This window comes from Fusarium sambucinum, chromosome III (assembly GCF_050947815.1).
Source record: "Fusarium sambucinum isolate potato_lamoka chromosome III, whole genome shotgun sequence".
Taxonomy (NCBI): Eukaryota; Fungi; Ascomycota; class Sordariomycetes; order Hypocreales; family Nectriaceae; genus Fusarium; species Fusarium sambucinum.
The window spans coordinates 7,825,041-7,847,362 of NC_139292.1; the positions used below are offsets into that span (position 1 = coordinate 7,825,041).

At 45.7% G+C, this 22,322-nt stretch overlaps 9 protein-coding genes across 9 annotated transcripts; 4 read left to right on the forward strand and 5 right to left on the reverse strand.

Moving 5' to 3' along the window:
• Window positions 1–6: 6 nt before the first annotated feature.
• On the reverse strand, window positions 7–429 carry FSST1_012791 (uncharacterized protein; the record flags this gene model as incomplete). The annotated part of the gene is made up of 1 exon (XM_083236048.1): window positions 7–429. The coding sequence occupies one exon, from the start codon at window positions 427–429 to the stop codon at window positions 7–9; it is 423 nt and encodes a 140-aa protein (XP_083082487.1).
• Window positions 430–2,014: 1,585 nt separating this feature from the next.
• On the reverse strand, window positions 2,015–2,552 carry FSST1_012792 (uncharacterized protein; the record flags this gene model as incomplete). The annotated part of the gene is made up of 2 exons (XM_083236049.1): window positions 2,015–2,283; window positions 2,537–2,552. The coding sequence occupies 2 exons, from the start codon at window positions 2,550–2,552 to the stop codon at window positions 2,015–2,017; spliced, it is 285 nt and encodes a 94-aa protein (XP_083082488.1).
• A 294-nt stretch (window positions 2,553–2,846) lies between these two features.
• Window positions 2,847–4,954, reverse strand: FSST1_012793 (Zn(II)2Cys6 transcription factor; the record flags this gene model as incomplete). The annotated part of the gene is made up of 2 exons (XM_083236050.1): window positions 2,847–4,784; window positions 4,841–4,954. The coding sequence occupies 2 exons, from the start codon at window positions 4,952–4,954 to the stop codon at window positions 2,847–2,849; spliced, it is 2,052 nt and encodes a 683-aa protein (XP_083082489.1).
• Window positions 4,955–5,892: 938 nt separating this feature from the next.
• On the forward strand, window positions 5,893–7,491 carry FSST1_012794 (major facilitator superfamily domain-containing protein; the record flags this gene model as incomplete). Its single annotated transcript, XM_083236051.1, has 2 exons — window positions 5,893–6,033; window positions 6,085–7,491. 2 exons carry the CDS (start codon window positions 5,893–5,895, stop codon window positions 7,489–7,491), a joined length of 1,548 nt encoding a protein of 515 aa, XP_083082490.1.
• Window positions 7,492–8,123: 632 nt separating this feature from the next.
• FSST1_012795 (uncharacterized protein) lies at window positions 8,124–9,365 on the forward strand (the record flags this gene model as incomplete). The annotated part of the gene is made up of 1 exon (XM_083236052.1): window positions 8,124–9,365. One exon carries the CDS (start codon window positions 8,124–8,126, stop codon window positions 9,363–9,365), a length of 1,242 nt encoding a protein of 413 aa, XP_083082491.1.
• A 364-nt stretch (window positions 9,366–9,729) lies between these two features.
• On the forward strand, window positions 9,730–10,695 carry FSST1_012796 (uncharacterized protein; the record flags this gene model as incomplete). The annotated part of the gene is made up of 2 exons (XM_083236053.1): window positions 9,730–10,163; window positions 10,221–10,695. 2 exons carry the CDS (start codon window positions 9,730–9,732, stop codon window positions 10,693–10,695), a joined length of 909 nt encoding a protein of 302 aa, XP_083082492.1.
• A 3,732-nt stretch (window positions 10,696–14,427) lies between these two features.
• Window positions 14,428–15,735, forward strand: FSST1_012797 (uncharacterized protein; the record flags this gene model as incomplete). The annotated part of the gene is made up of 1 exon (XM_083236054.1): window positions 14,428–15,735. One exon carries the CDS (start codon window positions 14,428–14,430, stop codon window positions 15,733–15,735), a length of 1,308 nt encoding a protein of 435 aa, XP_083082493.1.
• Window positions 15,736–16,202: 467 nt separating this feature from the next.
• On the reverse strand, window positions 16,203–17,234 carry FSST1_012798 (uncharacterized protein; the record flags this gene model as incomplete). Its single annotated transcript, XM_083236056.1, has 1 exon — window positions 16,203–17,234. The coding sequence occupies one exon, from the start codon at window positions 17,232–17,234 to the stop codon at window positions 16,203–16,205; it is 1,032 nt and encodes a 343-aa protein (XP_083082494.1).
• A 1,288-nt stretch (window positions 17,235–18,522) lies between these two features.
• Window positions 18,523–19,819, reverse strand: FSST1_012799 (uncharacterized protein; the record flags this gene model as incomplete). The annotated part of the gene is made up of 4 exons (XM_083236057.1): window positions 18,523–19,043; window positions 19,096–19,426; window positions 19,475–19,542; window positions 19,591–19,819. The coding sequence occupies 4 exons, from the start codon at window positions 19,817–19,819 to the stop codon at window positions 18,523–18,525; spliced, it is 1,149 nt and encodes a 382-aa protein (XP_083082495.1).
• Window positions 19,820–22,322: the final 2,503 nt, after the last annotated feature.

Genomic DNA, 22,322 nt, shown 5'->3' on the forward strand with positions numbered 1-22,322 from the left:
CTATATCTACTCGCATGGGCCAAATTCATACACCCCAACGCTCTTGATAGGCTTTGTAGGAAGACCGGTCAAGTGTCTGCACGTTCCATAAGAAGTAAGTTTCCCGGTTGAACCGCTGTTGTCATCACTTTCGCAATCGAGGTTAGGGTACGCCCAGACCTCCCAACTGCAACGATCACCCAAGATCGTGCCATCAACCTTAGCAGTGACACCAAGAATGTCGACGCTAAAGTTATCCATGTTGATACACTTGGGCTTGTTGTCGATAAAGGTTCCAGTGGAGGTTTCGCAATATTCGTCCGTCCAAATCTCGACCGTGATATCAGGGCGCGTTGCGCGTTTCTGAAGGTTGACAGATTGGTCCGAAGTTGGAGCCGCTGTGGCAATGTTGCCGAGGAGGACAAGGGAGGTGATGATGTTGAGATACATTGTTCTTGAGGTAAGGGTGGAATGTGGGAGTGGTAAATGTGGTTTAGAGTTGTCTGTGTTTTGGAAAAGATGTTTATAGAGTGAATGAGGTTGTAGTGGTTGTTTGATGAAGAAGAAATTCTAAAACTAAAGGATGATATCTGCTGCTCTTATAATTTTCCAATCTCTAGGGTCAGGGATTGGAAACCGTTGAAGGCAAGCGAAGAGATAGCCATCATGACGTTATGCTGCATAAGATCTTCCTTCATACTACCCCTCAAAGCTACATTGAGATCCTACTGCCCGGCATTAATGGCCTTTAGATCTTTATCCCTAGCCAGGCACGCAGGCAGGCTAAAAGAAAGCTAGGACTATTTTACCTGTATTACTTTATGCAGGTTTCCATATTCTTTATTAGACCACCAGCTAGTATACTCGGCAATACAAGCATAGCCAGTATACTTTGGTATTAATGCAAACATAAGTGAGCATAAATGAGTGGCTGGAAGGTGGTCAAAGCGAGGATCTACAAGGTCTAAGCTCTACTGAACGCAGATCCTGTTGGTTGTGACTGAAAAGTCCATCATACGATCCCACGAGTCGTGGATACGTATTCATTATGGAGCCCAAACGGATCATAACCGTCATAATAAACTACATTAGGCAATCGCCGAGTATAGGGCATTAGCTAATAACTCACAACCAACAACCAACAACTAACAACCAACATACATAACAACCAACAACCAACAACCATTAACCAGCATCTCCCTGTTAACTCATGTCGCGGGGGGTCAAACTTGTTTCGCCTCGCCACGCAGCATGGGTTAATGGGTAATAACCAAGGACCAACTCATTTAGCTATGGAAAAGCGAAGAGACGTGACGTTTCCATTAGAACCATTCACGGACTATTCTCGTCTAGACCGAAGTTGAGGCTGAAGCCTAAGATCGGCACCCTTCCGGTCACGGTGTAAAACCTTCCGGTCACGGTGTAAGGGGGCCTAGCCAATCAGATCAATTACAGCTAGGTGCAAATCTTCTAAGGACCTAGTGTAAATTCTGCCAAAGACCACTGTAAAAACTCTCTATCTGTAAGAAGAAGAAGCTAGATTGCTATAAGAAGCTGCTGTAGGTTGTGACCTGGCTGTTAGAGATAAATACAGTGTCTACTGTATTAGACAATTAGTGGGTTATTACACCGTGACCGGAAGGGTACCCATCTTTCAGCTGCTTCACTAGGCATTGAAGTCAGGAGCTGGTGGGGTTTCTTCAAGTATTTACACGGATAGCTATTTTATTAAACGTAAGAAGAGTTAAATATTATTTACGATATTTTATCACAGATCTACCTCCGCGAATGCCGCCATGTTATATTATTGCAATTTTTATAGTATTATAATAAAGTTTGAAAGGTATTATATCATCTATAACAACAAATCCCAAGCATCCCCCCGATCGTCATCTAAACAAGACAGACGATTCACCCAATTATCGCATCGTAGTTCTCATTATAAAATCCCAAACTCCAATGACCCGTCATGCATATTCATCAATGCCTTTCGAAGTAATTTTCCCCCGCTTGACCAAGACTCTAGATAAGTCTCCTAGTTCTTCTCATAGGATGATCGTGCGCTCGATGAGGTCGAGTACACAGTCTTTGCTGTAGCAGCACGAGGTGAAAGTGCGCTTGGGGTAGGGTAGTAGACGTTGACAGCAGCGTTGACAGATCGGTGGTGTTCCTTGGCGTGCTTGACGATAGCAGACCAGACCTTCTGAGCGTTGTTCTTGGTGGACTCCATTGTGATGTTGAGGTAGAGTTGCGATGTTATAGTGAAGATTATTTGCTTTTTGATGGAGTCGGTGTAAGTGATAGCTTGTATTCACAAAGATGTAGTTTTTGTCTCTTTTGTAATTGAGTGTTTAAAAGCTTTGGGTAGTTGCTTTGTTTGCTTGACTGTATTGCTTGATGAATAAAAAATATTTTGTGCGAACATTCATTTCCTTTTATATCAAATACCATACGCCCAAGATGTAGTCATTTGCGCCCATCAATCAGTCAACATGTCAATCACACTCAGCCCTACACTTGACAAGTTGACAAGTTTGATTGACATTATTCATCTTACCGTATACAATTACCATTTTAGGCTTGGTTAGACGAGCTTGGGCTGACCAACTTGTCGATGACTCAATTGGGTGGCTTGCCCAAGGGCGCGCCCCGCAGGGATTTCAACATGTCTTGGTTTCTAAGCTGACCGATGTCGGTAAGATTCTAAAGACATTTTATCAGCAGATTCGTCTGATTGGATGATCTGACCGTCTTTTGTGACTCGAGAATAGCATTCATTGGTTTCCCTTATAGACTATGCCATGAGACAAGTGATGGGCGTGATATGTCGTATTATTAAACTATTTTACTCAGCTAGATCATCTGTCTCACTCAATTTCAACAAAGTCCATACTCCAACCTCTCTTCCCTTTCGAGTAAATCTCAACGCAGAAATTAGTCGCGTCATCCATCGCGTCATCTCTCCCTTCCTGACCACCATCTTCTTGATCAATCATCCTCGTCTTAATAACTGTCCAGCCAGCTCTAGACCCTTGTCCCGTGTACTCTCTGTCTAAATAGGCAATTAATTTTTGCACACGCCCAATATCCCATATTCCCTCCCGCGTATCAGGTCGCGAGGATATCCATTTCTTGATCCAATCCCTCATGTTATCGTCTGCCATGTGATAAGCATCCAACATGGCTGGAAGCATACCGTGGCCATAATTGTTGACACTAACACAGAGAGTGTATGGTAGACCCAAGGTGAGCCGACAGATTTTGCGAATGGTAGAGGCTGATTCGGCAGGAGAGATATTGTGATATCCTTCGGATGAATACATCATGTCTACTCGTAGCATTTGAACAAGGTAGTGCGCGTAGTTTGTCGCTGCTCTGACGGGTTCGTAGGATGTCAATATCGTTAGCGGTTTTATATCAACAGGCTGTCCTTCCAACTCGTCCTCATCGCCAAACGCTGGGACTTCTTCTAGCGGTAAACTTTGTCGCCATTCTTCGAGTTCAATTCTGAGTTTATCAACGCGCTCATTCCACGTCGCATCAGGTCTAAGATTAGCTCTCCATTCTTCCTCTAAAGCATTCACCCTCGGCCCTATGTAAATAAGTCTATCATAGGGTAAATTCGACGAAGCAAGCAGTTCAATCAGAGAACTTGACACTTCTGGGGATATAGCTTGTTTCTGTATTGCATGTGTTCGCTCATAGATAACTAGCAGAGCCGCTATTCGCGAGAAAGCGCGAACGAGGGATTCGCCAATATCTGTGGCTCGCACGAGACTTAAGTGCGTGGAGAGAAAGTCAACAGCTGCGCGACCGTGAACACACCACAATCTCATTTGTCCGCGCTTCAGCTCAAAGTGGGCGAGCAACAGCACAGTGCTCAGCCAAGAAACAGCATTTTCTCGTTTCCTCGGATTTCCAGCATTGCCTGGAGTGTTGATGTCTTCTACCTCAATCTTGCCAATGTCTCCAAGCGCCACAACAAAATGCTCTAGTGCATGTATCGACGCTTGGTTGCGAAGGTGAGTATGGGCGTCAGACTTTGAGATTTTAAGGGCAGAAAGTGCGAGTGCGGCGTGGTAGAATGATCCGTTTAAGTATTCAGCTTCAAGGATGTCGTTGAGGTACAGGACTGAGAGGACTCCGTAAGGTCCAGTGTCGCGTAGATGGTGGTAGTATAGCATGTCCTCTGGGAACTTCATACTTTCGAACAGGCCATGGGGTATCATCGGAGACACTTTGATGCCGAAGAACTTATCCGCCCTGGTCGTTTCGGGTATGCCATCCTGATGGGGAAATTGAGGCGATGAGAAATTGGGAGTTGCGTACGCAAACGGGGTGTGAGATGATGTACCGGGTGTGATCACTGGAGACGCCATATACGGCGCAGGTTCATGATGATCGCTTGCTGGTGTGTTGGCGGTGGTGACCAGAGCAGCGCCATGGATTAACCCCGGACCCCATGTTGACGATATCTCTGGGCTTGACAAGGTATGTGAAGAGTGAAGCGCGTCATTCGGTTGTCCGACGTGATATATGGGGCTCTGAGTCTCGATGGCATCGTTCTGTAGATCAGTTGCTGGAACAAACGACGCGAGAAATTCCTGGGGCGGGCTTTGTTGTTCAGGAACCTGAAAGCTATCATCGACTTCATCTTGTTGTTCCAAGTCAAGAACTGACTCGGAGTCACCCAGTTTCTGACCAGACCTTGTCCGTCTAGGCGAGTCTTGGTGGAACAGCTTTGTCTGGTCCTTGAAGATGATCTTTGGCGCGTAACCGCCACACGGGATACTCAGTCTAGTGCACTGTATGGAGTCAGTCACTCGCTAGCAGCATAACCTCGCTCATAGTATGCACGCACATTATTGCACTCGGGCTTTTTCTCATCACACTTTAACCGCCGAGCTCGGCACGTCGAACAGCCATTTCGATTGCGGGTCTTGACGTTCCGTCTTCTCACGACGCGATCTGGCATTGCGCGTCAGGTTTTTCGAGGTATATTTTCGGATACAAACAGCGAAAAAGAACGAGGATGGTCTGTCTTACAGAGGTGAAGGGAATTGTCAAAGGCAGATTTCGCTTGCGTCGTATAGATTTTCTCTTTCGGGATGTGATGAACGAGCGGGGAAATTGGTCATTATGTCATGATCGAGAGGCTTGCTAAACCAGATTGGGCGGAAATCTTTCTGTTGGCAGGGTTCATTGAGACTTGGCTTGTCAATATACGCCCTACAGGTTCTACAGGTCATTGACCGGTGAGAAGTTTTCATCTTGCATTCTTTGGCTGCAGATTGATACATTACAAGTGCAATGTAATTCGGTTGTTCCTCATGGTCAACTCACTTTTGAAGACAGTCACCAGTCTCAGTGGTCAATCGCGCAATTGATTCAAAACAACAAACATACAATCAGTAACAAAATAAATTCCCGACTTGTTCACCAGCTGAAGTTAGTCTGATCCCTTTCACGTATCTCGCGTATACCTAGATATGCATTATAAAAGTTCAAAGAGATGATGGAGGAGGATGCGGACAAGACCGCAGCCACCATTATTAAGCTTATTCTGACATTCAATCCTTCACATGAGACTCGGAATGTTCCAAAAGAACGACTCATATGTCAAAGGAACCACTGGAGAGTCCTTTTGTTGACACCGACACCTTTATTTCCGTTCCTCGTGCATACTGGGCGTTCCCCACATTGTCTGTCGCTTGTAGACACCGAAAAGGGAATGGCTAAACGAGCAGAAATGAAACGAGTTGTTTAACTCTGGGAATATCCTTCCAGCTTTTGTTCCAAAGCCGCACACCCTGGTTGATTGAGACTACGCTGTTATTGAGTGAGAAGACGATTTTCATTGTTGAACCTGAATTTGAAGTCAACTCACGAAACTCGCAATCAATTCCTCAGATAATGGAGGGCGAAAAACCAGTCACACAACCCCCAGGGGTGTTGGTGGACGAAAAGAACATCCCTACCAACTCAATTGAAACGAACAAGACTATCTTGAAACTCAGTGCCAACGATCCTGAGAACCCATACAATTGGTCAAGTGTATGACTATTCTTGCAACATAGGAGATGCAACTTACTGACAATTGCACAGAGAAAGAAGCTATTCATAGTTTTCACCGCCACCCTGCTTCTCTTCAACGGCACTCTCGCATCATCTCTACCCGCCAACGTCACTGCCCCCATGAGTGCCGACTATGGCATAGACAACACCCAAGGCAACCCCGAACTAGCTCTTCCCATCTCCCTATTCCTAGTCGGATATCTTTTCGGCCCATTAGTCTTTGGACCATTGTCAGAGCTTCAGGGCCGTCAATATGTCGTGCAAGCAGCTTTTGCCGGATACACCATCTTCACACTTGCTTGCGCTCTAGCACCAAACTGGGCTTCGATGCTCGTGTTTCGACTCATGTCTGGCATTTTCGCTAGCGCGCCTACTGTCGTTGGTGGTGGTATGATGGCAGATATTTACAGCGACTTGACTACAAGAGGTCGAGCCTTTACGTGTTTCTTCGCTGTTAGTATTTGCGGACCTCTCATTGCACCAACCATAGCGGGCTATGTTTCGGAGGTTTCGTGGAGATGGGCGTTTTGGGTGGGTTTGATCCTTGCGGGTGTGACAATTCTACCATTAGCGTTTCTGCCAGAGACTTTTGGACCTACCATCCTTGAGCGACGAGCGAAGAAGATACGAAAAGAGGCTCGCGCAACAGGAAACGGCAATGTCGAAACTTATGCTGCGATCGAACTTGAGGCGAAGGGCTGGAAGAACATGATGAGTGTTGTTCTGGTTCGTCCTGTCAAGATGCTCTTCACCGAACTTATCGTTGCTGCGTCAAGTCTATACATCGCCTTGGCATACAGTATCTACTACATGTTCTTTCAGACATATCCCATCGTGTTCAAAGGCATCTACGGCATGTCTACCAAGACAAGCGGTCTCATGTACTTCCCTATCATCGGCGGAATCTTTCTGGGAATGATCATCTTTATACTCTGGGACGCTTATTACACGCGATGCAAGAAAGAGGGCCGAACATGGGCTCAGAAGACCGAGTACAGCAGACTTCCTCTAGCATGCATCGGTGGTCCTCTCTTGGTTATATCGCTCTTCTGGCTTGGCTGGACTGCACGACCAGAGATATCCTGGATCTCCCCCATGACAGCCGGAGTCCCTTTCGGGGCAACACAAATTCTCATCAACATGTCTTTGACAAATTATCTCAGCGATTGCTACGGAGTTTACTCGGCTTCAGCCATGGCCATAGGTTCATGTCTTAGAAACCTTGTAGCTGCTGGACTTTGTCTTGCTGCGGCGCCGATGTATACTGCGCTCAGCGTTGGATGGGCCACGACTGTGCTGGGGATTGTTAGCGTCTTTATGTGTGCGATTCCGTTTGTGTTTATTCGGTATGGAGATCATATCAGGGAAAAGAGTGTGTTTTATCAAATGTTGAAAAAGGATATGGAAAAGGCCCGGGGTGATTTAGAAAGCGAATAAAATATAGTGAGAGAAAGGCACCGCTTTGTTCTGGACGGACTTCTATGGGACCAATTAGAGGGAAATACCTTGAGAGAAATAAGATGATAATGAAGAATGAAATTCTGTTTGCTCATGAACCTATAAAACAACACATCTATGATTAGTATGTCGCTCAAAGAAAACCTCCGTATCTCACCGTATCAATCGGTTTCGTTCTAGGGTAAGATGACTTCGCTAAACGATAACCGTTAATAAAGTCGTCTTTTCTTGGTGCTGGGGCTCAAAGACATGGGAACCCCTGCCGTAAGCTGACGCTCAGCCACGTTTTAGTGGCCACAACACTGTTGGTGGATTCTCGCATTGCAAGAACCCGTTCATCTTATTGCTCAGTTCCTCAACTTGAAAATCAGGACCCGTCGAAGGATCCCATGCCCTGTAAATATAAGCACTAAGCCTCAGGAACCAGACCACCAAGAACAATTGGTTAACCCTTTAACTTCTGGGCGCCTAGACTTTTTTCCCATCTTCTTCTGTAGGGCTGATTTCTTGACTTCTTCCTTTCCTCGAAAGATGCATTGTTTCTTTGTTTAGGATTCCTGGTCAAGTCGCGTGCGTGTGTTGCTTTGATCAAAGTGGTCCTGGGATCCATCATGGCTCTCTTCATTCATCCTATAGTCTTCCAGAGCCAAGACGTCACCCTCTCGGACTGGATCGGTCTTCTTACTCTATGTTTGGCACCTCTCATTGCCCACGTTCTCATCGGCGCGCCAGCACCAACCTATCTTTCAATCAGTCGCCCACCATGGCACGAGCGTCTCTGCCACTATAATCCCACCTCCATCCTCTGGCGATACGCCATGGTCACTGATCGTAGAATCCGTGCCAAGAACTGGGATAGGATCGATCTGGCTGCTACGAACGCCCTGTTTTGGACTGATGAAGGATGGGACGGAACCGAAGAGATCATCCAATACAGCCGCCCAAGATGTGTCCAGCTTCCCGACGATAACAGAGTGACGTTTCTTTCCAGAGATGCTTTCAAAACACTCATCATCACTGTCCAAGGACTCCAGGCCATCATTTTACTGCTCGGCAGCCAGATTGACCCTGCTGCGCCTGGGTTTACCGTGTTCATGGGCGTCGACATCATCTTCTTTCCAGTAGCTCTTTTTGGCCTACTAAGACTGTGCAGCTGTATCTGGTTGACTGACGAATTTTCTTTCGCGTCCATGGAAGATATCCCCTTGGGAACACCTCAGATAATAGAGTGCAGTACAGCATCTTTCGAGCTCTTAACCACCAACCCTTCACTATCTGGCCCACAGAGATATCACAATACCTCATTCTGGGGCAGCAGGGTATTCCGGTCCGCCTATGTTCTCGCTCAACTTGCCCTGATTGCTCTCGCATTGTCCTTCATTGTGACCCTCGGAGGCTCATTATATTACACATTCACGACCTTTGTCGTTATTTTGTTTTACTTGTTTGTGATTGGTGTGTCAGCACTGATTACTATCTGGTATTTTGGCGTTAAATCATCACGGTCCACCGTTCTACCGTGCATCTCTTCGGTGTGGTACAAGTTTTACACCGGATTGATGTTAGGGCTCGGAATCGCACTCATTGTCATTGCATGCATCGAGACGCGCAAAACTCCTTGCGGAAAGTTTACAAGTGGTACGGGATGGCAGGCTGATGCAATGGCTTGCATGGGTAGCTCTTTCGACAAGACTGAAATAAGAGCGGTGGTGGATGGTCCGTATAATGGAACGGCTTGGCATGGATTCATGCATGCGAAGAATTCTAGTTTTGTGCAAGCCGAGTATGTGGACGAACACCACAACAGTTTCAATTTTACCAGGATGTGCTTCAGTAGCATGTATGGGATCTAGTTAGGCGCATTGGGAGCGAACAGGGTGGTAGCAAGTATCAAAGCTGGAGTAATAATATCAATCCAATTAATAAAGGTATCGCGAGCATCAATATTTGTCGTCACGTGTAACACATCTCAACCGTACAGCCACAGCCACGTCCCCAAGTCACGCACGGTAGTCCAATGAGATCAACGCAACCAATATTTTGCGAACCAGCAGTCTGCCTTGATGGATGCCCAACGATGTGCGCAGATATTCTCGGCGTGCAGCTTGGTTTTACCCCGCCCGTGATATGTCTGACCTCAAAACCTCAGGCTTTTACAAATTGACCTTTCCACAACAGCAAAATTATCCTGTGTTTCCAAAGACACATTGCCACAGTATGTCGGATCCGCTATCTGTGACAGGAACAGCTGTCGGCATCACGTCACTTGGTATTCAAGTCTGTGACGGCCTTGTCAAGTACCTACGAGCGGTAAGAGGCCGAAAGAAAGAGATCAGAGATGGAGTAAGAGAGGTCGAGCAAGTTGTATCACTACTTTACAGTTTGAACAATACGCTATCCAATGTCGGCCTCAGGAATGGAACAAATTCTCTTCGAACGTGCGCCCACAACTGCTATGCGAAGCTTGAAGAACTTCAAAGGCTTCTGGACGAGCTATGTAAAACGCGGTCGTCAAACAGAGCCACAAAAAGAGCAGCTGATGTAATGCGTGCTGTTTCGTATCCCTTCCAACAAGAGAAGCTGAGCACGATCCGAGATTCCTTACGATCCGTTCTGGATGATCTGGGTTTGATCATTTCGGTCATATCACTGTAATGCTCACAGAAACCCTAGCTCTTATCGTATCAAAACTTACGCTAGACGTTTAGGGACTCCAATGCTTCCGTCGACGCTATAGTCAACGATATATCAAAGGACCTGGAACGCCATGCTACGAGTCATGGTGGTTGTTTAGCAGATCTACAATCTAAGATGCACCGCAACTCTGTTCAGCTTCATTCTTTACAGACCGCCATATCTGACACGCTTAGCGACATACAGGAGCAGCTACATCAGACACAGCTATCTGTCCAAGATCTTGGTCAACTGATCGATGGAAAGCTGACCATTGTCGAGACTGGTACACGATCAATTGAAGCGAATACCCAAGTCACAGCCGCCAAGCTGGAACGACTTACACAAGCAGTGGAGTTCCAATCTGCCTTAATGTCAAGCATGGTAACACTTTTGTTAATGTCCAGTCTACTTGTACTGATCATATTTAGGGCATGCGAATTGATGGCCCCCAAATTTTCCAATATACAGGCGCTGCTACAACCTATCACAACACAAATACCCCAGTGATCCAAAACGACAAATCGCCCGCGAGACATGCTAACGCAAGGCTATGTCAAGGATGTTATTGTGCTTCTGCCCTTCCAAACCGAACGAGATCCTTCAAATTTTGGAACTTGGAATTTCTCTTCGAAGAGCAGGAACGTCATCTGACATCTTGCAAGCTATGGGGCACGAGAAAGGGCACCAAACGAAGGGCCAAAGCAGAACTTCGATTGAAACTAGCTTGGCTCTCTGCCCGAATGACTTATGCCTGTTTCGAGTACACATCAGGAACTAGCAGACCTAGTCTCTCAGTAAGGTGTAGAAATATGGTGTACGAAAGCCCAGTTATAAGTGCAATTGTGAGTTTCGCATATGACGAGTCATTGGGATCCGATACGGCCAGCAACAAGATTACAAAGCTCGAGTCGTTAGAACGCGAAATATTGACTTTGTACTCAAAAGGCTTGGCCTCACCGTTGGACACAGATCAGTACGGTGATACACACGCTAAGGTGAGCCAGCTAAAGATAAAATCTTGCTAAGTGGCTAATAGGACTTAGATACTCTTCAATATGTGTTTCGGTTATAGATTCCATAGGAGTGTCGATTCCTGGGTTACCATAAGTGAATGGATCCTCCAGGATGAAACACTTACCTATACATTTGTATCTTGCATCCGAACTTTACTTCAAGCCAATGATTCTGATGGAGAAATGCTGTTAGTTAATGGAACCCCACTGAATGGATACACCTATACTAACTTCTTCTAGCTCCATCGCCGATTATCTTGTTGGCCAGAATCTCACGAGATTAGAACAGGAAAGCGATAATAGAAACTATCTAGTATCATTTCTATATGGAGTCTCCTGCTTCTCATTCTCTCTCGTCACTATAAAACGCCTATCCCCGTTCAAGCCTTCTGCATTTATAATATCACTAATACGAGATTGTGGGTAGCTCTTCCTATCTCAGACAAGCCTTAAACAAGGTACAAATCGTCGATACTAACTTTACCCCATTCTCAGCAATGGATCTGTCCCCCATCACCAAAGCCATACTTTGCAGAAGTATAGGGGATCTCGTATCAAATGTCAGACAAGCTCCTGAATCAGTACTTGAGTGCGTCTTTGGTGTCAATGTTGTCGAGTTCTCAGTCACTTGGCCGGAAGGATTGAGATATCTTCTGACAACAAAGGCAAGTACTCTACTATCCGAGGGCGATATAAAAAATCATGTCCAACTTATGTCACGAGCTGCAGAGTATGACCAGGTTGACTCGGTACAAATGCTGCTAGAAGCAGGTTGTTGCATTCCATACGAGGACCATTGGCCCTTCCGCATGTCAAAGAAGATGGCCAACGTGATGGCGAATCATATTTCTATGAGAAGGCTTCGACTTCTAAGTTTCGCACAGGCACAACTCGGGCTATTCTTGATCTTTCGCAGATTCAGCAGCTGCTGACATATGTCAAGCTTTCGACACAGCAAACATACGGATAGCCCCGTATCTACGAGTCCAGTCGAACTACCAATCAATATATATCAACATCGCCATACCATTCGTTTTGTTCCATCGGTTTTGGCGAGAAGGGTTCCGTCATTTCGGCGGCTACGATCGCATCGGTCGAACTCCCGCTATGGCAGGCATCCATGGTTGGAAGGGACTTTTGCATCATCAGAGTGTGCAGCGAATGAAAGAAACAATTCATTGGTTATCTAAGCACGGATTTATGGGAGGAAGTGCCAAGGACCCTCTGAACATTGGTTTGAATATATTTGCTACAGGCTATCACTACACGGGAGCCCGGTTGGCTCATTATTCCAACCGATATTATTCGGACCATGGCAATAACTGTCACAAAATACAATTCCTGGCCGAGATTTCATCCAACTTAGCCGCCGACGATAAATGCACGTGCTGGTGTAATGCGGAAGGCCACGGCTGTTCACCTATCAAGCTATTTCTGAAAACATTCTTTCTATATACCTCTAGGTCTGTACCTGAAGTACGAGACCACGAATCGTTGCAAAGCATTCTACATGGTCAAACTTTCGATGAGCCACACTCTGATGAACTCTCAGACCTGGCAAAGGAGGCACTTCGTCTTCTCATCTTTGAAGCTTTGGATATGAGCCATACATGCTGTTTGTTTGACACAATTGGTGATCACGATCCCTGCAACCTACTATCGTTAGACATTAAGGCAGACAGGGCGATATTTTGTCAGGACCCCGATAAGGTCGTGGAAATTCGTTCTTGTGGAAACGAACCAAGCTCTGTTGCCCTTCTTGAGAATCTGATGGCTGAGTTCATACCCCAATTGCAGCTTTTCAATCCGAGTCCCTTGGCGTTTGAAGGTTTCATCCGGACATATTTTCGACGACGTATGTCACAGCTGTATAGCCCAGGTCTTAACGATGTGGATGATTTGCGTCGGTATCAGGTATTTCGGGGATTTGGGGTTCCTTTTTCCCCAAGAGCAAGTAAGTAACTATAAAAAAAACAGAGTAAAGAGCTTCCGTTAACAGCTATCAGGAGTGCTGCCCGAAAATGTGCATCACTTGCTTGGAAAAGACTTCGAATTACTAAACACCCATGAGTATATCCCAGACGAAGAATGCATTGCGGAAGTATCAAGGTACATAGGAATGCAATGTAAAGATTGCCTTCCATATGAGAGATTTGAAGGCTCTACGTGTGACCTTGACTGTTGTGAGTCTAACTAGACGGATGGCAATCAAAGATCTACCAATCAGATACACAGTAGGGTTTGATCTAATGAAGAACCGAGTGGATGACAACTCATTATTTCATGCCAAGATGTCAATCGCATATGTGTCATAGATAAATATTCTATACACTCTATCTGTTTTACTATCTCAACACCAAACTCTAAACACTTGTTCATTTCACCCTTCAACTTGACATACGGAAATGCGAAATCAGGTATAGCGTACCAGGCTGCTGACATGCTTTAGAATACAGAACGTTAGTTGTGTTGTTCATAGACCTTATGTCTCAGAGGATAGCGCTCGGAGCAATGCAGATTTGCTGTCTTCTCAATTCAATTTTTGTGCACGAATAACAATGACATGCTCTTGTTTGGCGGTCCGTAAATGCCTCAATGAAGTTGTCTGCCTGTCGTACCTAATGCCAATATCGTATTCCGTGGTGTCACATTCCAGTCCCTTGCAGATCACGACTCATCACTCCACCCAAGCCACTTCCAAAAACACACGACAACCAAAAACTCAAAGGTCGTCCGTTCAAGATGGAACAAACTTTTCCCGTGTGGCAGAAGACGCCGCATCGGTTCTAGAAGACCCATATTAACGGAGCCGGAACAAACGGATCGGAGGGAGGTCGCGGGTTCTTCGGGAATGTCAAACTTTGATGGCCATGATCGGGAAATTCCCGTGGCTGGGGGCTATTTTTGGTCGATCACTATGGTAAAACAGTGGGGGCATTATGGCGACTGTTGAGAGAGTAAACTCCTTCTGGAATTCAGTTTGATGATATCGTGATGCCAAGGACCTAGGCGGTGATATCGTCTGCTAGAATATCGTGAGATGTTTGTTAGATTGGCGCGCTGGAATCTTTAAGAGTATACCAGAAATAGATTTATCGTTGGTTCATGAATAGAGAACGTAGGTATATAACTTGCAGCACATCGCACTCAACTTCTCGATATCCACCACCATCAATCAGTGTCTTACAATACAGACTACCTTCGTTTTCAACAACAATCGCCCATCATGAACAAGCTCTCTCTTGCTCTGGCTCTGGCCACCACTGCCAACGCTGCTTGGATTCCTATTGGACATGGTCCATCCAGCGACGACAACACTGTTCCTTCTGGCACTGTTGCAATCGCTATTCCTACCATCGCAGATCCTGATGCACTTCGCCCTACCGGCACTGTTCCTATTGCTATCCCTACCATCATTGTTTCTGAGGACCTCGCCAGGACCTTCCAGAAGCCTGACAACTCTCTTCTTTATCCAACGGAAGATGCCACCGTGACCTACCAGAAGCCCGACAATTCTCTTCTTACTCCTACTGAGGATGCTACTATTACCTACGAGCGACCTGTTGCCTCTCTCATCACCGTTTCTGAAGTCTTCACCAGGACCTATCAGAAGCCCGACAACTCTCTTCTTACTCCTCCTGAAGATGTCACCGTGACATACCAGAAGCCTGATAACTCTCTTCTTACTCCTACTCAGGATGTCACCGTGACCTACGAGAAGCCAGCTCCTCCCATCTATACCTTCACTACCAAGACCTACGAGAAGCCAGCTCCCCCCATCTACACCTTCACTACCAAGACCTACCAGAAGCCTGACAACTCTCTTCTTACTCCTACTGAAGATGCCACCATTACCTACGAGCGACCTGTTGCTTCTCTCATCACTGTTTCTGAAGAGGCACCTGTCAAGACTGTGACCACCGTCATCTATGTGTCTTCGCCTTGCAACACAGGCTCATGTCACCCAAGCTACACCACCAAGACGGTTGTTGCTCCTGTTCCCTCAAGCACTAGCGGATGCAGCCCTGTTCGTCCCAGCTTGTGTCCTCCAGTTCTTTTGCCTCATCCTATCCCCTCTCATGTTCATCGACCTCCCGTGCCCGCCCCCACTGGTCACGAGAAGCCCTCTTTCCCCAACACCACTTACCCCGATCCTCGACCCATCGACGGCAAGTTCTGGTCAATCAAGAACATGACCCGCTACTGTGGTGAAGACGAGAAGGATTGCGACTACAACTTTGCTATTGAGGCTGACGGCAAGACTGAGAACTGCACCATTGTCCGCCATCCTGGATCTGATGCTGCTACCGAGAGTTGGACCAACGTGCCTTGCAACGAAAAGTCTGAGTTCACTGTTTCTTGGGGCTATGTCACTGAGCCAGCACCCGCTTTTGCTGTTGTCACTGTTGTCAAGGGCAAGATTCTTGCATGGTTTGGTGTTGCTGATATCAACGGCCAGAAGGTTACTGCTTCCAACCCCTTCGGTTCTGGACATTATGGCAACCTTGGACCCGATCAGGTCTACACTTATTAAGTAATCACAAGTAGTGATTGATAACCAACACATTGAGATTGACAAGGAGGAGGATTTGAAACCAGATTGACTATACTGAATTGGGTTGACTTTGGTGTTTTAGATTGTCTTTAGTTTTAGATTAATAGAGATACCGGTATCTAGTAAATATATTTGTTCTTTATAACATGCTTTACATCAAGAATGGTCGAGGGAGGAAAATACCTACTGTGGCTACAACTCGGCTTATCTTCTACATGCTTATCTTCAAGTTGAGTGATTGCTTTTGGTACAGTGAGGCATCTACTCTACCATTTAATATTTATTCTTATCTAGAGGTATTTTTTATATAACTTTGTCACAGTTTATGCAGGTATAAAGAATTTAATTCAATTAAGATTGATTACTTAAAGACTGCCAGAACCAAATAAAATGGTTTGTACTATTAGTATGCTCTATGCCTTTGTGAACTTAGACAAATAACCAGACTAGAAATCGATAAGGATACCAGTGGGGCATCCTGTCAACACAGGCTTGGGAAAACGGCGAGGCTGTGATCCATTCCAGGGCCTCTGTTCCATTTGAAACATCTTGTCGTCTTCGTCGTCGTTATCGTCAGAGATTTCGATGGAGTACATTTGGCGCACCATTTCTTTCTGGTCGTCAACCTGGGTGGGCTCGTTGACTTTGGTGGCCTTCTCTTCTCCCTCAGAATTTGACAAAGACTCGAGTTCCCTTGTCTTTCCATCGGCAGCCTTCTTCTCCTTCAGCAGCTGAATATGGTAAGCTGCCTTTGGATCCTCTCTAGCCTGCTTCTTGAGTGTTTCTCGTGCTGAAGGGCTTGTGTCGATGAGGTCGAACAGATAGCATCGTGCAGTCTGCTCGGAAGGTGTACCGCATGCTTCGCTCTGTTTGCGCACACGTTCAGTCTCGGCTATCTCTTCCTTTGTGGGCTGGTATGGAACCGCTTTCTCAAACTTCTGGTATTCCGCAAAAGGCTTGCGATCCACACGCTCCCATTCTAGGGGCTTATAGACTGGGAACCGTGGCTCAGACACCTTCCAGAAGTTAGGATTTACGAAACATGGAATGTTGTTCTCCCAGATCTTCACCGCTCTTTCCAAAGCCTCTTTTCCCTGGGTGACCTCAACAAAGTGTTTTAGATCCTTCTCAGGATTTCTGTAGAGTCTTCCCCCATACCAGTAGCAAGCGAAGAGTACATCCTTCAAGGCGCCAGATACTGTGATCCAGGATTCAGGAAACTCGCCGTCATCATCGGGGCAATCTTCAAACCTGTAGACGGGTTGAAGCCTGCTTGCAGATAGCAGATGAACGGGTTTGATGCATCGAGAGTTGGGAAGTCCGGTATTTCCAGCCTTGATGTTGGATTGGAAATAGTCGTAGACGCGCTGAATCATTCTGGCTTCTTTGAGAATTTCGTACTTGAGTTGCCTCTGTTCCATCGCAATCTTGGGAACAACACGTTTGCGGCACCGGTCTTCGTATGCAAACTGAACCATCTTTGCGGCTGATTGGTAGAGTGGAGTGATAGGTGAATGGCAGGTCTGAAGTTGAAGTGGCGTAGAAGCTTGATGTAGATAAGAGTGACGGTAGAAGATATTGTGTGATGTCGGCGAAGATAGCAATGTCAGATGTTACGACTTATTAATCTGAATGCTCTTGGTAGAAGATAGAAGATAGCTTGACGCGGAAGTTGGAGAGTGAGACGTTTGTAGTAGAAGTTGAAGTGTGAAGACTTCGTAGTAAGATGGTTGATGCTCGTAGTCAGGTGATCAAGCTTTGCTGTCAAGTTGATGTGTAGAGGGAAGAGATTGTTCATGGGAATCAGGGACGAGAGATGGCTTTATATATGGGACTCCAGAAAGCCGTTATCAAGTTGACTGAGGCAGCATTAGTCACACCGGAAGAAAAGGTTGAAAAAGTCGAACTTACTTACGATTATACTTGCTCATAGCTAGACTTTTAGTTCTTGTCGTAAACGTTGGCTTTCAGTTGTTGGGGACGACATGCAGCACGATTTGCCCCAGGCAATAAAGTGGCTGCAATTTACCCAGAGTCAGCTTTACTTGCCTATACCCCATCCCAGTCCAACTCAGCCATTTATATCCACTATCCCATTAACAACAAAGGATTTAATTCTTCCCTTCAAACCTCACTCGGCTTAGTACCTACCGTGATTATATGGCCCTATTTCTCTTTGCTCTTTACCTCTAACTCTTGTACTAAATCATCTTTCGTACTCTTATTGATTATTCCCCCCAGCACAGGGATTGGGCGGAACAGAAAATATGTTAAGATTAAAACATTAGTTTAGGTTCAAGAAAGACAGAAGCTTTATAATACTCTACAGTCAAACATTCTCATAGAAGTTTCTTGCGTATGAATCAAAGGGGATGCATCTGGGTTTAATAACTTTAAGTCTATTTCATGGTTTACTGTTAACTTATTCTTCTTTTTGCATGGCTTGAGGGGACATATCTAAAGCTTGTCCAAGAATCATTTTTACTTACACTAGCAATAGATAATAGCCTTCGCAGACTTCCATGCAATACATCAGAAACTTTGCATATTTCAACTCTCCAACACCTAACAAAGTTATCCACGTTCACGATGAGTGCAAAATACCATGTCAAGACTTTGTAACACGTACGTAAGGGGCATACCGTGAATGGTTGACACGGAGATGAGGCAATGGTTGGGATAATTGCGTGTTAAATTCTGAGTCATCGTAATTTTTTTTAATCATGTGCCTATTCTATCCTCTCAACATTGGGGCGTGTCCATCTTCTACGTAACAAGTGGCGTCTCGTCAAATTCGTCGACACTCTTGAGAATCCTAGAAGCTTCCGTCATGGGCTTTCTTCTTCCACCTCTTCCTCCCCTCCCTCCTCGCGCAGGCCCGAAATCATGACCTAAGCTTATCGCCGCCCTTCTCGGTCTGACAACTACCATAGCTGCGTCTGATGGTTTCTCAAGATCTGCTGCCCAGCGTGCCACTTCTTCTTCCTCTGCTTTAATTTCATCGTCGAGAGTTCGATCTGCATGTGACCCAAAAGCAAACATTCGTCCGAAAGACTGTGGAAAGACTTTGTGTAGGAATAATCTCACAGTCGGAAGACAGGGCGCTGCAATGCTCACGGAGCTTTCGATACCTGCCCAGACCATAAGGTCCATGTAATCCCATGTTATGTTGGTGGAGTGACCGTAAAGGATGTTGTATCGCATTTTGAGACAGCTGGCGACGAGGACTACGATGCCTAGGCTGAACATGAAGATGATGGCGAGTTTTCGGCGGAATGTTGACCTCACTAAATTATGTCAGCAATATTCTTATTGGTGAGTCGTGAAGATAACACATACTCCTCCAAACCAGTGGTATCGGAAGGGCCAAAACCACCACATCGAAAATAATATTCGTAATATTGATCGACCATTGCAGTTTGTTCAAATCCATGCACTCAAAGTCGACGTCGTTTCCGCTGAATCGATTCCAGTTCCAGTGTATTGGTGTGCATTGGAATATGTTAAGGAACATGAAGACGATGGTGTTGAGGGATACCATGACGATGATGGCCCAACAGACTTGACAGAATCGCGTGTATACGTGGCAGAGGCGGATATAAAATAGTATGATGGTGACTTTTGTCATGCCCATCAGAAGGCTATAGAACGGGCAGTCGATCCAGAATAACTAATGCTGTTAGCATTTGAGATTAGTCGCTCTTATTGCCATGCGTACCTTGAGAGCATGTGATAGGTCTCCGGCATTGACCTGCCAGATATCCTGGCCAAAGGCAGACATCAATGCTGCAACTTGTTAGTCCATTCTCTTAGACGTTCTTCTGGATATCTTACCATGATGTCCAATACCGAAATACACGATATAAATAATAAATGAAGTCAAGGATAGCCAATCTTCAGGTGAAAACTGCTTGACAAGAAACGCTTTGGTATAGATGCGAATAACAGTACAAAGGATAGACAGGATATGAATGGAAATGTATGGCCACGCATCATTTCGACGGTCTCGCAGTGGACGTTCACATAAAGCATCGACCTGACGTAAAGAGGCTGAATGTGACATGTCAGTAAATACTCGCTGGGGTTAATCCTGGACGAAGATCATAGTGAGACATACCGAAAATAGCGGGGATGCGACAATATTGTCTCATGCAGTAAATTAAATCCGAATGGAAATCTTGAGAGGTACAAATACAGCTTTTATCATCTTGTGAATCGCAGTCTAACTGCAATCCCGCAACAAGACATTCTTGCTTCAAGATGTTAGTTCATATTACTTCAATAGAAAACTCTAGGTTCAATTGCTTACCGCGCATGCTGGAGACGCATTGATCGTCGCTTGGACTTGAGCATTAATCTCCTTCGCCACAGAGGTCGCCGCACTGACAGTCAAAACTGCAAAACAAGCGACCCACGTAGCCAGTCTCTCAACCCTCATCGTGCATTGTTCGCAGCTCCCAATTGATCCCCTTATCCACGGGAATCCAGAACTGTCGAGATAAACATAGCGTTACACTTCCAGATCAGGAAGAAAAAGAGAACCAGGGAGCGAAAGGCTGGGGGGGAGGGGAAAACAAAAAGGGCCATACAAAACGCACGAACCCCTTTCTAAAACACCAGTCGGGACGGTTTCTTCAAAAGATCATCAGAAAATGGTTAGTTGGCACTAGAGCCTTTGTTTTGATTACCTGGCGACCTGAATGCACAGCCTCTCGGACCGTAGTGGACGTGGTTGCCACTTCGGAGGTTTTTTGTGATGTTTTATTGGATGGGCAAGTATCCTCTATGTTAATTAGAGGCCGGTCCAAAGTTGAACGGGCTGTGGTTAGTGGGAAAGTTGGGTCAAAATGACCTCTGCGGGCGAAGCGGGCTCGATCCGTAGCCCGGTAGATGGAGCAAAGGTACCCGGAAGCTGGAAGCCCGGAAAAGCACAGATGAACTGACGGAGATCTGAGTGATGTTGAGTAATTGTGTCTATGACGATGATGGATGAACTAAACAGTGGCGACAGGGACTTTGTCTAGATACATGACTCGAGAGATATCTTTGTTCAAAGTCAACTTTCTCGACGTGATTGTTCCCCCGACATGAACGATTTTAGCCTTGACTCCTTGGTGTCTCAGATTTTCACATCTCCGGTAGTGGCGGCTTGAAATAATGCTTCTCGTGTTGGAGACTGCCGAGCGATGATGAGTTGTGGCGTCCAATAGACTTTACACATCAGGAATGGGGTGATTTTCGTTCTCGCGCCGACAACACGTCGAGTCATGACACGAATGTCAGCCTATCAAGAGCATTCCTCGGAACGAGGTTTCATTCTGATGTCTAGAGCCACGTGGTGCGCATGGGAGAATGTAACCGCCACGGACGCACGATTGATGGACATGGTTTGTCGATGAAACATTTAGGATCATGTGCAAGGGGTATTGACGCCATTGTGAAGCTTGCAGGGTAACGGTCGATCAATTGTCGGCTATTTTGCGAGAATTCTGCTACTCTGTTCATAGTGAAACAAAGGTTAAAGTCTGAGGTGGGGAGATTGTTAGCATGGTTAAAGGACATCACAGACATGAAGATATTAAGACGACAATAGATGGGATGAGACTGCTGTGAAGAATACGGAATTGGATGGCTGGATCTGAGAGGTTATTGCCGGCTACTCCCCCAAAGCTGCTTATGGAAGATCGTTAGACAACAGAGTGGAAACAAGAAAACATCAGTACGAAAATCCATTCAACAACGACAACACTCTAGTTATAGAGCAAAATTATCGCGATAATAAAAAAATAATGCCACAATGGAAAATAATTACCACCAAGACACCAGCATGTTTACTCTAGATAATTATATCCATTCCGTCTTGTTTATAAACATTACCCTACAGTCCTGGCGCACATATGGGTTACTAACTGTTTCCGGCTATTGTAGCCGCCCTAGATAGATTAAGTCAATTTGAATCGAACAAAACCAACGTGCAAAAGGGAAAAAGCAGAGATCCGTGCCTGACTCGTCTGGTGCTCCAATAGAAAACAAAAAGCAATCGACAACGGCAGGATTCGAACCTACGCGTGCGAACACAATGCCTATGATGTCTCGTAAGAGATAGCAGGGCATCGCCTTAACCACTCGGCCACGTTGTCTTGGTGATTCATTGGTTAAAAGACGCGTTTGAGTAAAAGTACATGTAGTCAATACGCGTCTAGAGCGTGTCAAGCTGACGCGTTGTTTGATACAATCAAGTTGATGCATATGTCAATTCGCGTTCATTTATCCTTCAAACAAGTCCAGTTAAGTGAATGAAGTATGAAATGAATTAGATGTTGACGCGTTGGGGTTTCGGTAGACCTCTACACACCACGTGTCGGCTTCTCCATTGACTGTTTAATCTGGCGAATTTCCGCCCGAGGCAGGGATAGCACTGTCTGAACATCACAAGCAATGAGACACAGACATTATCTTCTCCTGTAACATCCTTGTTCTTGGCATATACGTCATCGCTGAATTTGGCAGTTGGTTGAGGGTTTTTCGCATGTTGGTCGCGAACACCCCGCTTCAATCATCTGATT